A 15045-nucleotide genomic window follows, 5' to 3' on the forward strand; every position below is an offset into this window, starting at 1 on the left:
ACGTATCAATACTTTTCAACACGCACAAAATACAGGCTGCCGCAAGAAACCAAAAACTTGATAGTTGGATATCTCCACTATTACTTAAATAATTTATAAAAAATGGCTTTTTTGTTGTCACTGCAGTTCCCTTTTAAGAATATCGGAAAAGTAAAATGTTCACTGCTCCGTAAACTTGCACAAGATCACCATGCCGTTTTTATGTAGGCTTTAAAGCGTATGGCGTGACTGAATTATAGTGTGTTGGGTTACGTAGTTAAACTTTAATGAAGCTTCCAGACCACAGCTGTGTTTTCAACTGCTTTTTCTAAGAGAACCAGCCTCGACTTTTTTTTACCTTTGCGCAAACCGACGCATTTTCCTGTGGCTAAATGGCGCAAAGTCTTGCTGGTGCTTGTTTGTCCAGAGTGTCTGAACACACGGTCATCGTTCGCTGGAAAGTCATGTGTTGGTTCATCTCCACTCCTTAACTTCAATTTTTTTTTACTAGCACAGACGTACAAATATTTTTTTGAAGACTTTTCATCTTTTAGACCGAACATATACGTAAATTCAGAACCACACCAAACGTGCCATTGAGTGTTAACTGATTTCACTTCAATACTGGCAGAATCCTTCGGAGATTCCACGTGCCATTTTTCGTTAGTGAGTGAGTTAGAAATCAGGTATTGCTTTTTACGGACGCCGGAACTGTTTACCGCAGATCTAACGATGCTGTCCCCGAAGAATAATGGCTCATCACCAAATGACGGCACCCCAGGAGAAGTCGTTTCTACCGGAGGGGCTGTTTCGTTACCCTTGTTGTCATCCTTGTCGTTTTTGTTTTCATCTTCCGCTTTGTATTTTGTTCCTTTTTCTTTTTGTTTCTTGAAGCATCCACATATCAAAGAGTCGAAGCTAGCCATATCTTATAAGACCCAAGATCCTTGTTATATATTAATAATTCTTTTAATAAATTATTGTATTTCTTGAAAATGATAAGACGATAGATTAATCGCAATTTATATGATGTTCTGTAAAATAGAAAGTGAGCTACGATCACGCAACGAACGCAACCTAAACCAACATATGTTCAACTTAGTCACAAATTACGTTTTTATATGTAGCGACACACATTATCCGTTGTATCGATTATTTCTATGTTTCCCACTTTCTTTTAAGCCTATCACTTCTTCGTCTAAAACCTAATACAAATAGGTACCGATATTATGCCATCATGCCGATGAACATTTGCTTTTGGCATCTCGCGGTTTCACGTTGATGTTTTCTCTTTAAATCTTTAAGCGGTCAGGCTATAGTGCTATACCGTCGATAGTTAGCTCAACAACTTTACTCCCTAGAGACTGCTTTGTTTAATAAGCTCGCTTGTTCCTACGTCACTAAGAACCAAACTTAGCCCGTAGCGAATATGCTTCTGTCTGTTGACGAGAAATAACTTGTTTTACAAAACTTACGAGCACGTATATTCTACAACGGCAGACGGACAGCCTTGTTGGACCTTTTGGGTTTCTTCTGTTTTAGTTCAACCTCTGTTTTTGTGACATATAAAACACGGACAGGCAAATAAAAATCTATCAAATCATGATTTACTTGCTTTCAGTTTGATGTATGACTAACCGAACCAAAAGGAAATGCTAAAAACACCGCATAACAAACTTGATTAATAAGTAACTTACATATATCACACCATTCATAAAGGCCAATACTTTCTCAACATTTGTAACCGGTATTAAGCGACATGAAAACGCGTTACTATTGCTCTGTTTAGAAGTAAATTTAATCTCTACGGCAGCTGATTAAATTCACAAGCGGGCAATTACAGACCATTAATACGCTTGCTGATTACCAGCAATGATTTGTTAATGTCTTCAGCTAAGCTCGAGTATCGAGATACGTTACTAACTGCGAAAACAATTGATGTACGAGTCAATGGGCCTAAGCACTCTCTGTAGTGGGTCTCTTTATTCCGGAACTACATAGTTTAGCCGCTCACTATCACGTAGGCCACTGAAGTTTGACGCGATAATTGTCTAGTGCTTACCACTTTATTCGATGCGCTAAGCAATACAACATAATCGTGCGATAATAATTTTATGCCAGTCACGTGCTCAACCATACCAATTTTCTAAGCGCTTGACTGACATATCAGTCTTGCATTTCTATTCCAACTGATTGGAGCTTCCACACCGAATGGGGAGTAAGTATATGTTAACCCCACCGCTACCGATTGGGGTTAACGTAAAAAATACTTTTGCGTAGGCTTTTGTAACAAATAATGTGAATCTTTCAAATGTTTGCTTGTTGAAGACCATTTCTCTTATTTTGTGTTGTTCCCTTCACCTCCACGTGTTGTTTGTAACTCACAACTTTTCTCAACACTTCTGGTCTTATCTGTTTAAGAACATAAAGATTGTCAAGAACAACATTTGAACAGAAAGCGTTTGTCGCGTCAAGATACTGTAAATCACCTTTTTGTTGAATGGTTCGCTGTCAAATACTTTCATCTTCTGAAATCCGATTCCGTTCAAACCAAAAAAATGTCTTACATTACTGTAAATCCAAACACGCTACTTCATAGCTGAACTATGCGTGTTAAATTTACTGGTAGAAAGCACAGCTCGGACCGATCTAAGGTATTGCAATTTATTAACAAAAACTAAAGTTAATGCTTCAGATAGATATATGCACAATTGATCTGACATCAAATGCAATAAACATAGTACATTTAAATTGCACAATTAAAAAAGGATTAACTAAGTTTGTGGCTCATGATTATAGTTGAAACAGAATTATGGAGAGGATACAGCAAATAAAGCGTCTGTGTCCAATTGGATGAATTGCCTGAAAAAGAGAATATGTTGTTTTTATTAATTTAAAATCTTTATATTAAATTCTATATAATAAAAGAACGTAAATTAGACAAACTAAAACGTCGAAACAGTTATTGAATCATATAATGTATTTATTTACATGGTACTTTTAGGAAAAAAACTTGTGTTAACTTACATAAAACATAAAATAGGATTCCGTTTCTTACACGAATTATTGCATTCGAAATTAATTAAACTTAGGCGATACCTGTCGTAAGCCGCCTTAGGACCACTTTCCGAATCTGACTTCGAGAACGACACGTACATCAGGTCGTGTGTCAGGTCGTAGATGGCTATATGAGTGGAACCGCTTTGTATGATCGATACCACATCTCTAATAGCTATTTCCGCTGTCAATTTACCGTGATACTTTTGCAGCTGTTGTGCCAAAACCACGTTGTAGCCGGGACACAACCAATCCATGCCTGCATGTGGATAAAATGTGTTTCTTTAGGTCAGTGGTTTTCAGCGATGTACCAAAGGACACTTAGGGGCTCTCAATGAAAATGTGGATGTTCCTAGAAGTGCCAAAGTTGTCTTTTAACCTTTTTGCTTCAGTAATATCTACAGCGCCTTCTCATTTCTGTCGTATTTTACCGATAACCACTTGCGTCATGTTTTCATAAATGTTTCTGTTATACTTAATCACACTACGCCGAAAAAGTATATTTGCTTGTTCGTCATGCATCTCCTTCATGCGTTACTCTGATGAAGAATCTCTCGGTCAATATTCTTAAGAATAAGAGACCCAGAGATTTGAGAAGTTAAGAGTCACCGCTCAAAGTTTTGAATGATTCGTCACATGCTGATGATTTTTTATTTTGGTTACTCTTTCTTGATTTTCTTTTAAAAACTAACTTGTTTTTTAAAATAAATATAAGTTTAGTTTTCGCCGTGTAAGATTCTCTACTCTTACCAAAGTATACCGCATCTTTAATTTTAGGATGCCAGCTCTCATTGCTCGGTTTCATATTTTGGTCATCAAAAAAATTTGAGACTCCAGCAGAATATTGAACACCTCGAAAACCTCTGTTTTCCTAAAACGTTATAATTTTTATGCTACAAAATCTTATTTGTTTGTTGCGTAGATTTGCTTCTTTCCCTACACTCACTTTTCCGTCACCAACTCCAAGTATGAGATCACACGTCCTGTGGGCATTGGCAATCCGATTAACAGCATCATCTAGCGTATAGTCGAACTGAAGAATATCTCGCAGGATATACTGCGGAATGAAGAATTAACTTTGAATTAACTCACACAAACTATCAAGGTTTTTTAAAATGTAGCTATGTTGTGGTACTTACTGTAAAAGGAACACCGAACCGAGACTCTTTGCCGAATGTAGCATCGGGGAAAGAGACGCCGATTTCAGATATTGCCAGTTTAGCGGATGACACCCCAGTAATCGAACCTATCCAAGCTATGAAGAAGAAACACTGAATAAAATCCCATATCGCCTGCTCGACACTTTCATGCGGCAGAAAAGTTACTTTAAACGTGGTTTTTACCTGTCCATCCCACATTCACAAAAGCTTGAGCCTTCATGCCATTTGCGTCTGTCTGGTCAGACGTAGGGTGGTAGACTGTTATTTGTGGATAGTTTTTGAATGGACCTGATAAAACAATCAATCAGTTCAATATGGACCAATCATGAATACGTGAATAATTGTAACAAAAATATTGGATTTGTTTTTGAGTGTATTACCGTCCATGTTCCAGTCAAGCGAACGCAGCTGCAAGACACCGTCATACGGTAGCATTGATCCCCATGCCCCGAACATGGAGCAGCTTCCTTTTGTAAGTTCCCCCAACATGTGAATTCGTAAAATTTTCTGAGTGCAAAATGAATTTAAAATAAGTCATTTTGAACGGTGAAGAGATTACTATAACATACTGAATTTGGTACAAAACTTGAACTATAAAGTACATCAAATTATGTTTTCTGTCTTTATGACCTTGTAATCCAATCCAGTAGCGTCGGCCAAACCTTTTATTTCCTCCAAAAAGTAAGGGCCGCTGTATTTTGCTGTTGCAAGCACCTCCAAATCACAAGCCGCTTCAACTCTGCAATGTACTATACATAGTAGTTTCCACAGATATATCGCGAATAGGAACCGCTCAGGTATATTTAGGTGGTCTACCAAAGTAGGATGTAACGATAGTGCTAACATCAGTGCAAAGAATTGAAACTATATACTCAATAGTCCATCGTGGTCACAAAAAAATTCTCAGTTGTGGCAGCGATATTCAACATACCCCAAGTTTGCTACATCTCTTAAAAACCAGTCACGGAAGTTCCATTTCACCGATCCATTGATAGCTTCAATCTAATAACAGCTAATATTTAGGCATGATCTAGCATTCATATAGATCTTGAACCATTGTGCTATTTAATTGCAAAGCTTAAACTTGAATAAACCAAACCTAATTCTTTAGTTAAAACAATTATGTTAAACAACAGTTTAAAACATTGTTAGCAGTTACATCGATATGTTGTATATTATTTACCACTTGTTCCTCAAGGTAGTCCCATACTTGATTCATAAACATGCTTGCTTCTTTCTTTAACAAGATACCGTGTGCGTATCCCATTTCATACGGTGTGCCTATCAATTAAAAGTCAAGCGTTTATACGTGAAATGTAAAACAACGTGTTCGCCCAGTTTCGAGTTATCAATATTGAATAGATTTATGGACAAGCTGTAAGAATTTACCCCAGACATGCAATACGTTAAGCACAGAGTTTCCTGGGACTTTATAAAGCTTTCCATTCTTAACCGACGCAACGAGCTTCGGAGCTGCTTTGTTTATCGGGTTCACGTTCGGTTGTGCATCTGCATCCGGCTGCATATCAAAAGATCGACCTATTTATTGTCATCATCGTTTTGTATTTTTGGTTGTATATGCATTGTATATGATCGACTCTTTGGTGCTAAATTCAGTAATATCGCTTCGGGTTTAGCAACAAATGCGCGATACAGCTAAAGTAAACTTAATTGATAGACTTCACAGAATTATTTTTAGAATGCAGCAATACAAAGCATAAACAAACTGTTTTACCTGAAATGCTAGGGTTTTGTTTACTCAGTGCAAATCAAAATATACCATAAACCTTGTTGCTGCATCGTTGTTAATATTAATATGTTTGCGTATTTCAATCAATTATTAATCAGTCACACAATCATATGACCATACGACTAAGTTTGCTGAACACTGCATGCGTTCTTAAAACTGTTGCTAGAATCGGGAAGTCTGTTATGCAATTGAAGTTTCCCTATTTATGTTGTTTGTAATGAAAGGTTTTTTATATATAGCAGTTCGCTTTATTTTGCGGTATCTAAAACGTTGGTTATATATCTACGAAAGTTAGATCAACAAAAAAGTTTAATTGTCCTACCTTCCCGTTACATTCCGATGCCAGGACACTATACCAAGCTGCAGCAACAAAAAACAACCATAAAAGTAAAAGTTTCATATTTACCGTTAAATCTAAAAGCAAAGTAGATAATTTCATTTATTTTTTGCCATTGTTTTCTTTCAGCGAATCAGCTTCACTTTGCAGAGCTGAGAGTTTATATTATACAGCCAATTTATAGAATGATTTACAACCAGTTTCTATACATATCACACTGTACATTGCCAATTGAAAAGCTCAATGATTTTCTTCTTAATAACCTCAAAATTTTTACATTTATCACATAAGCTCTTGCCTACAGCTCCTAGTATTTAAACGGGATTGTCAGTCTTTGCAAAATAGAGGTATGACGCAACATCGTATTTTGAGTACATGTTTCATTTGCGTAACGAAAAAAGCAAAGCAAACGGAACACTACAACAGCAAAAACAAACTTTGGTGAGTTCTGCTCCGAGGAAAGTTAAGTATGGAGGTTGTATATACAAAGCTATTTCTTCAAACACAACATTTGCGAAAAGAATTTTGTTGGTTGCTAATTAATCATTTGTACTGTAACTTTCTCGACAAACGAATGATGCCCAAAGTCACCGATGATAAGTTAAAATGAAGCCAACGAGCACGTACTGGCCTAGTAGCTTAACTTTGTTCATGCGATAGCCGTGCACACTTCAAATTTAGGCTAATTATTTTGGAAATATATTTAGTTTCTATATTTACGCTTTGTACCACAGAATTTCATTCTATCTACAAGGTATACCTTTGAATCATTGATACTGAATTGTAGTAAAGGTGATTCAGTATTGTAACACTGTTGGATACTTTTTAAAAGCACAAGTATGAACTAAGTAAGTACAAAGCACAGGTACAGTATTGCCTATACAAGTTTAGGACAAGTAGAGTTTCACGCCTGTTATAAAAGAGACCAGATGTAAAATAAGCTACACAAAAACAAATGATTTCAAACAAACACAATACAGACTCAAAGCAAAGTACCAAAATGGTTGAAAATGAAACAAAAGGCTACAAACATTTATACGACATGCACGGTACATTCACGCAACTTATTTTTTACACAATGAAAAATATTAAAAAACTGAATTACTTTAATATGAAATAATATAATAATTAAATGTATATATGTATATATTATATAAGTATTTCCTGATAGCGACATCTTCGGTCTCTGGAACGGCAAGGAAAAGATAGCAACATGACTTTCAATGTTCTTTAAGATATCTTTATTACAAGCCAATGGCCGTTTCAGTAATGCAGACAAGAACCATACACGTAAAGTAAAGCAGGAATGCAGTACACTGTGGAAGGCACCTGGACCGGACGGACATCTTTCCACGCCATTCACCACCCAGGAGCTCTCCAGTGCTATCAAGCAGCTGAAGAATGGGAAAGCCCAAGGACCGGATAACATCCCCCCAGAGTTCCTCAAACAGTGTGGCCCCAAATGTCAAACATGGCTCAACAATCTATTCTCATCCTGCCTCCGCCGCATGATCCTCCGCGACCTCGAAGATTTGGCGCAGGGCCAATGTTATTGCCTTGCTAAAGCCTAACAAACCCAAAGACAACCCCAAAAGTTACCGTTCTATCTCCCTACTTTGTGTCCCCTACAAAGTCATGGAGAGGCTCCTGCTGGCCCGCCTTGACCCTGTCGTTGACCCGCAGCTCCCACAACAACAGGCTGGATTCCGACGGGGAAGATCGACAGTCCAGCAGGTACTGAAGCTCACCGACAACATCGAGGACTGTTTCGAGCGAAGACAGAAAGCGGGTGTTGTTTTGGTGGACCTCACTGCTGCCTATGACACCGTGTGGCAGCAAGGCCTAACCCTCAAACTTCTTCGGATGATCCCTGACCGACACCTAGTGCGTTTCATTACTAACATCTTGTCCAACCGCAGTTTCACTCTCAAGACCAGTGATGGACAAAACAGTCGCCTGCGACGCCTGAAAAATGGTGTACCCCAGGGCTCTACCTTGTCGCCAATGCTTTTCAACATCTACATCAGCGACTTACCACAAACAACAGCACACCAGTATGGCTACGCCGACGACCTGGCCCTTCTCTACGCCAACACAAACTGGAAGAACGTGGAGGAGACCCTGACAAAGGACATGCACAACATCGCGGACTTTCTTGAAAAATGGAGACTAAAGTTGAGCCTGGCAAAAACAACAACTACAGCGTTCCACCTCAACGACCGGGAGGCGAACCGCCAGTTAGCTATCCAACTGAACGGGACTGTACTGCCTAACATCCAGCAACCACGGTACCTTGGAGTGACACTGGACCGCCAGCTAACGTATAAACCACATATTGCAGCCCTCCGAAGCAAGATATCGGCAAGAAACAACCTTTTAAGATGTCTGGTTGGATCCTCATGGGGTGCATGCACCTCCACCCTTCGTACAGCAGCGCTTGCGATTGTCCACAGTGCTGCAGAGTACGCTGCTCCAGTCTGGTGTAGAAGTGTACATGCAAAGAAGTTGGACACCACCCTAAATGAGACCCTCAGGATCATTACTGGCTGCCTCCGCCCCACTCCTGTTGCGTTTATGCCGGTGCTGGCAGGCATCGCTCCTTCCAAACATCGGAGAGAACAAGCAACTCACAAGATTGCATGCCAAGCCATGGATAGCATCAACCATCCCTTACACGCAACCCTGGGCGGCCAACTCCACGGTGGCCGTCAGCGGCTGGTTTCTCGCCGCCCCTTTAGCAGACATGCTGCTGCACTTGTGGCCGCCGGCTTCAACATCAACACTGCATGGTGCGACGACTGGAAAGAAGTGTCCGTGAAGAAGTTTATAGTATAGTGAAACGTCGTTATTATACGCTATAATTGTGTTCTGTAAAATGTATTGCCAGCAAGCGGGGTCGGAGACAAAAAGGTTAAGATTTGTGACACATAACGTCCCATCAAAACTTAAACAAGTGAATAAAAACAAATAATTGATTTTAACTGAGCGTGTTCTAAATGTTATATCGGTACAAAAAAGGCACAAACGTAAAAAATCCAACCACAAATTTACACTATAGCTTAAGTGAATAATATACATAATTTGGCTTAGAGCAACAAGCAGATACGTAGCCAGCGTACGGACGCGTGAGTACACAACAAACAAGCTATACCCGATGCACAGTGCAATGCGTAAAAAAACAAATATCTTAAAATACATTAAGGTGTAGATGAACAAAACATACATTTCGTCACAATATTACTTGAAAAATACCTGCTCATTGCTATAAAATCTTGCTCAAATGTACACTCAACACAAAGACTTTCTTAAGACGTCAGGTTAATTCGCAATATCACTTAAACCACAAGTGCGACCAAGCGACAAAAGGCACGATAAAGCACATGTCAAATGTTACAAATTAAAATGACGATTCACGATGTAACATCATCCATCGACCGGTCGGCTCCAGTCCTTTCTAATGATGTTTTCACTCAGATTTATAATTATCAATTTGCCGCGACCAAATTGCTCGATTTCTAATGTGAAACAGCATGCAATATATAATTACATATTATATATATATGCAATATATATACTATAACACATAAGAATTTATAATAAATCTATAATAACAGCACTATATACAGATTGCGTCGAAATCAAACACGGCAAACCAAACAACTGGGGAGCAAGATAATGTTTTGTAGTTTAAACTTGAAATTAGGTGGAAGTTTATAACTGGAATAGAGTTAAGACCAATTTAGCCACGTTTTGAATTTATGGCAGGTTAAATAATTTATTTTCTAGCAGATGACACAACAGCAATTTAAACGACAATTATGTAAACTTTTTTTATCAATACGTAAATGATTAAATACAAAAATTAACACCTAACCCACTGGTGCCAACCAACCGAAACCTTTGCAAGTGCCGACGAATTAAAGTGGTGACAGGTGCAGTAAGCCACAATTGCTTCTTGGTGACTAATGTGTGCCACAATATTGCGTAAGACCGAGGTCCTTTTTACCAGGTACATAATAATCATGTAGCGGTAGCCACTGATGCGCGTGACAAATCTAACAGAAGCAAAACTTAGCAGTATAACAAACTGCTAACCAATTGAACTCATTTACTGTAAACTAAGTCTAAATATAAAACCAATCAAATAAACCAATGAATCAATTACATAACATAAACGATAAATCAAGAGACGTAATTAAAACTTTTACCATAAGCGGTCAAACACAATGACAAACTGAACATACTGTGAGCTGGATGTTGTCATATTTGTTACACTACCAGTCTTTCACGTTCGCACCCAGGGATTCTTTTCAAAATATTATTCTCTGCTGCCCTTCATTCATAAAATTTTAATAAAGCCTCTAATTTCTTTGTACTTTCTGGTCACACAACTGATGTATAGAAATCAACGAATCGTAAAGACCAACAGCCCTCTTCAAAGCTCCCCCATGATGAAAAATCTGTTCGAGCTTGTGCTTAGTTGGCCAGTGTGTGAAAACAAGTTCCTGTTAAGTTTTTCGAAAAGCTACTCGCCCTAGTTACAGAAATGATGTTTAAAGTATTTGTTTAACACTTAAATCGTAATGTACGGCCACATATCTCTACAGTGTATCGATGAACGTTGCAAATTCGCCGAATTTGCGTTGGCACTTATGCCGCAGTGACTGATGCATTTCCTGTTTAATGTATACCGTAGATGCACAAATGTTAATTTTTGTGCATGATTTATTGGAATTTTTAGTTATTCTAAAGCTACTAAACAAACTCTTTATTTAAACGTTCAAGCCGGTTATAAACGTTTTGACAACAATTGTAAACGTGGTACGGACGTTGGCATGGCACGTTGCGTAAACGTAAACGCTAAACGCTTGAGTATTATAGCGTTTTTAAAACGTTATAAAACGTCAACTCTCACCTAACCAACCCCCAACTGTGATTTTAAGATGTTTTAAAAACAATTCCTTTGACCTTTAAAACGTAACGTCTGAACAACACGTGTTTTGGAAACATTTTGACGACGTGGCTTTACGTTGAATAGACCTTGTCTCTTACCTGGGTAAGGAATTTTAAAATTTGCAACAACCCAAGGTTTGTTAAGACACGAGCAAATATACAGCGTTTTGTTCGAGTGGTTCGTTCGGTATATGTAAGCGACGTTAAAGATCATTCATAACACGTTACATGTAAATATTTGTATCTTAACAAAACTTCCAATGGACACTTTTTGTAGTTTAATCTCTTTAATCTTAAAACTTGAAATCTCTTTATGCATTATTGGACAACACGTGGCTTTCAACGGGTTATATAAAGCTCTCGTTGGGCAAAATAATCAAATGATGAGCCGATTGTAACTGGTACCAGTTACATCTCTTGAAAAAAAAAATTGACGTGATCAAATTAATATATAAGCTCAAAAAAGGAATGAACATAATGAGAACAATTTTAGTAATTTTCGTTTTACTTAAAAAGGTAAAGTCTTGTTTGGATAGCATTACTATTCTTAGCGATATTGATATATACAGTACATGTATAGGTATTAAGAAGAAGACTTAAAGTATAGTTTAAGTTTGCTTTTCATATAGCCGATTTATAAGTGATAAAAATAGAAATAAAAATTTAGATTCTTATTGATTAATGTTTTAACTGCATAGAAAATTTATGGTTGTACCCTATATAGGTCTCCGGAGTTCCTATTCCATCTATTTGGAGGAAACCTGATGTCCATATTTATAATCCAATAAACGACATGATTTGGGCTGCACAGAGATCCGAGCAACACTGGATGTTGCAACTGGTGATGCCATATGATGAATGGAGTCGGGAGAGAATAGAAACATTTGATCAATGGGCTGTGATTATTGAAAACGAGAAAATCATTGGGTTCACAACCAAATGGTCTGACAGGGATTTACATGTTTGCGTTAAAGGACATAAAATATTCGAACTAAGACTTGTGCTGCAGGATAAATTCTCGCTGGATAAATGTTCCTTTCAAAGCGTGAGACATCCCGGTTTCCACGGGTTTCATCTTTATCATTCGAAAACAAATAGTTACGTGAGTTTTAATTACGACGAAAACAGTTTCCGTTTTATCCGATTGAGAAGAGGAAAATGGGGAGTTCCCCCGATGGAAAGTTCTTCTTGGGTTTTTAGATAAATGGGAAATAAGCAAATGCCTCGCATGAGTCTCTGTACAAAGTGTACTTCTACAAATTAGAATTTACAAAATATCCGCATTTTAAATAACTTGTTTATTTTACGTTTTCATTTTCTAAAGCACTTACCGTGTATTTCCAAACTTACAAAAATAGATCTGCTGATGCTTTGGTGGAATGGGATCTATGAACACTTTTTTATTTTATTTTCATTTTTTAATTGTTGCCATTTAACAGTTTTAAGAAATTTTTTATATTATAATTTTTTGCGAGAAAAACACAGGGGAACATTTTAACTTGAAAGAGCACAATTCTGGCTTGTCCATGGGAATGGGATTCCCACGGGAATCCCATGGGAAATGTCCCATGGGATGGGATGGGATGGGACAGCACGAATTGCAATTCCATGGCATTGAAAATTTGCTAAATGAGCACAGTGACTCGGAATATGAGTACCAATGATAATAAATTGTCATAGATAGACAACTTTTCTGAACTTTAAAGTTAACAAAGTCAATAAATTTTGTCGTTTTGTTTCTCTCTTTGTACATGTAGTCAATTCTAATACACATTAGACTTAAATTTCCATAAATTTAATAACATTTATTGAATTGTATTTTGATGGGATGGCATGGGATGGGATGGGATGGGACAGGCATGAATTGCTATGGGATGGGATGGGATGGGACAGAAAAAAATGTCCCATGGACAAGCCTGACAATTCACGTCCAAAAATGTGAGAGAAACAAAAATTTCAAGTAATGTTTATTGTACATTAGATCAAGGCACGATCAAAACAGTTTTAACATCTAAAACTAAACTTTATATTTGTTTATTCGATATTGTGTTAACTATATACTGACACAAATGAAAAATTTTAGTGTTTCTCTTATTGAAATAGTAACCAAACATTTATATCATATTTCAATTACAAACCATCCTTGTTAAAAGACCAATTGCAAAACTTAAAACAGACAATAATAAGCCGATCTTGTATATAAGCATCACAATGTTTTTATTGAGCTTGTTGTCAAGGATGCGCGAGTGTCTTAGAAAAGAAACGCTTCGGTAGGCTAAATTCGGATTATTTGAACTTGCACAATATGTTTTCTGATTATTGGTTTATAGAGGTAAGCTGATTATTGCTTTATATTTGGTTAAACGCTTACCAAAGCAACAGAAAAGTTAGCATAATAGATGGAAAATACTGGAGAGTGTGAGATGAAGCAATAGTTCTGATAATGCTCTATGAAAGTAACAAAATGTTTTGGTGCGGGTAAGCGCCCAATGGGTGTTTCTCAAAAGTTGTCGTTTTCTGTTATTTTAAATGTTTGTTTTTTTGGTGTTGTTTCGTTGTTTTTGTTTTACATTGTTGGAGTTGGAACCCAATATTCAATATTTATTTATTTTATATATAACCATTTAGTATAGAATGTTTTTTTTCTTTTAAAATAATAAAATATTTTAATTGCAAATATAACTTACAAAACTGGTGCGTCGACCACCAGAATTTTTCAGACTCCATCATGTAGCGGTCCGCAAACTGTAGGAAAACGTAAAACGTTAAGCAACTGCAGAAAAGTAACAGTTAAAAGCAGATAGTGCAAAAATCGTTATCTTGAATTAGGCCAATAACGTTCAAGCCACTACATTCAGCTCGTTTGATGTCACCATCTGAGCATTCGAGGAAGCAAATTCATTTTGCACCGTTGCATATTGCCGTATGTTCGTTATATATTAAATGCCTTTGAAATATATCCCAAAATAAAAACAAATAACTTTATCATCATGTATAAATATGTAAGTGCAATACCTCACAATAACAATCCTAAGGAAGAATTCTAAAACTATCTAACCTGTTTGATAAAATATGAATAAGAATAAAATCACGATTTACTTGAAATTAAAAATGTTATAAAACACTGCAAAACATGAAAAAGTTGTTGGAACCTAATAAAATACCTACAAAAATATTTGTGATTTGGTGCCAGGGATAAGAAAATGTATGCGCGGCCGTATGTGAAGCAAAGCGAAACTAGAAGCTTCTAAAATGACGTAAAATTTTCGAACGTTTCTATGTTAAGTTCTTACATTGTCTTATCTTAAATTGTGTTTATGCTAACTATACTGGTATAATTGTGTTTTTCAGAGAAATATAGTAGACTACATATAATATCAAGTTCATGAATTTACGCTATGATAGAGTATACGTGTAACTAAGATTTTTCCTAAGCCAGGAAACTTCCCGCTATACAGCTAATCAATTAGCTCCTTTTGCTTTACTAACATTTAATAGCATTTCTTAGACAAAAAACCATCTTTCTTCTAAAAAGTCCAAACGTAGACTGAATTGACACTCGCCCAACCCTTCCCAGGAAAGCGCAACACCACACAAACACAGATTCCACCGTTGTCACACAATCAGAAAATAAACGCGGGACGCTAAATACCAATAGGGCCCTAGGGGTAGCAATGTAAGCCGTCACACGGCGTAGACTAAAAACATGTGTACATATGAATAGGTAAAATACGGCAGCACGTGAGCAAACATAAGAAAACCTGACGAGCATGCATACAAATGACACAATGTGAATAAAAGCAGAACTT

The 15045-nt window shown here is 37.1% G+C and overlaps 1 protein-coding gene across 1 annotated transcript; it reads right to left on the reverse strand.

The window, feature by feature from the left end:
• Nucleotides 1–2627: 2627 nt before the first annotated feature.
• LOC143445305 (protein dcd1A-like) lies at nt 2628–6356 on the reverse strand. Its single transcript, XM_076944326.1, has 12 exons — nt 6269–6356; nt 5586–5715; nt 5380–5477; nt 5128–5198; nt 4827–4935; nt 4577–4703; nt 4380–4484; nt 4176–4291; nt 3983–4093; nt 3787–3907; nt 3079–3295; nt 2628–2841 (listed from the first exon to the last, which is right to left on the reverse strand). Exons 1-12 carry the CDS (start codon nt 6344–6346, stop codon nt 2790–2792), a joined length of 1335 nt encoding a protein of 444 aa, XP_076800441.1. The 5' UTR covers nt 6347–6356; the 3' UTR covers nt 2628–2789.
• Nucleotides 6357–15045: the final 8689 nt, after the last annotated feature.

This window comes from Clavelina lepadiformis, chromosome 2 (genome assembly GCF_947623445.1).
Source record: "Clavelina lepadiformis chromosome 2, kaClaLepa1.1, whole genome shotgun sequence".
NCBI lineage: Eukaryota > Metazoa > Chordata > Ascidiacea > Aplousobranchia > Clavelinidae > Clavelina > Clavelina lepadiformis.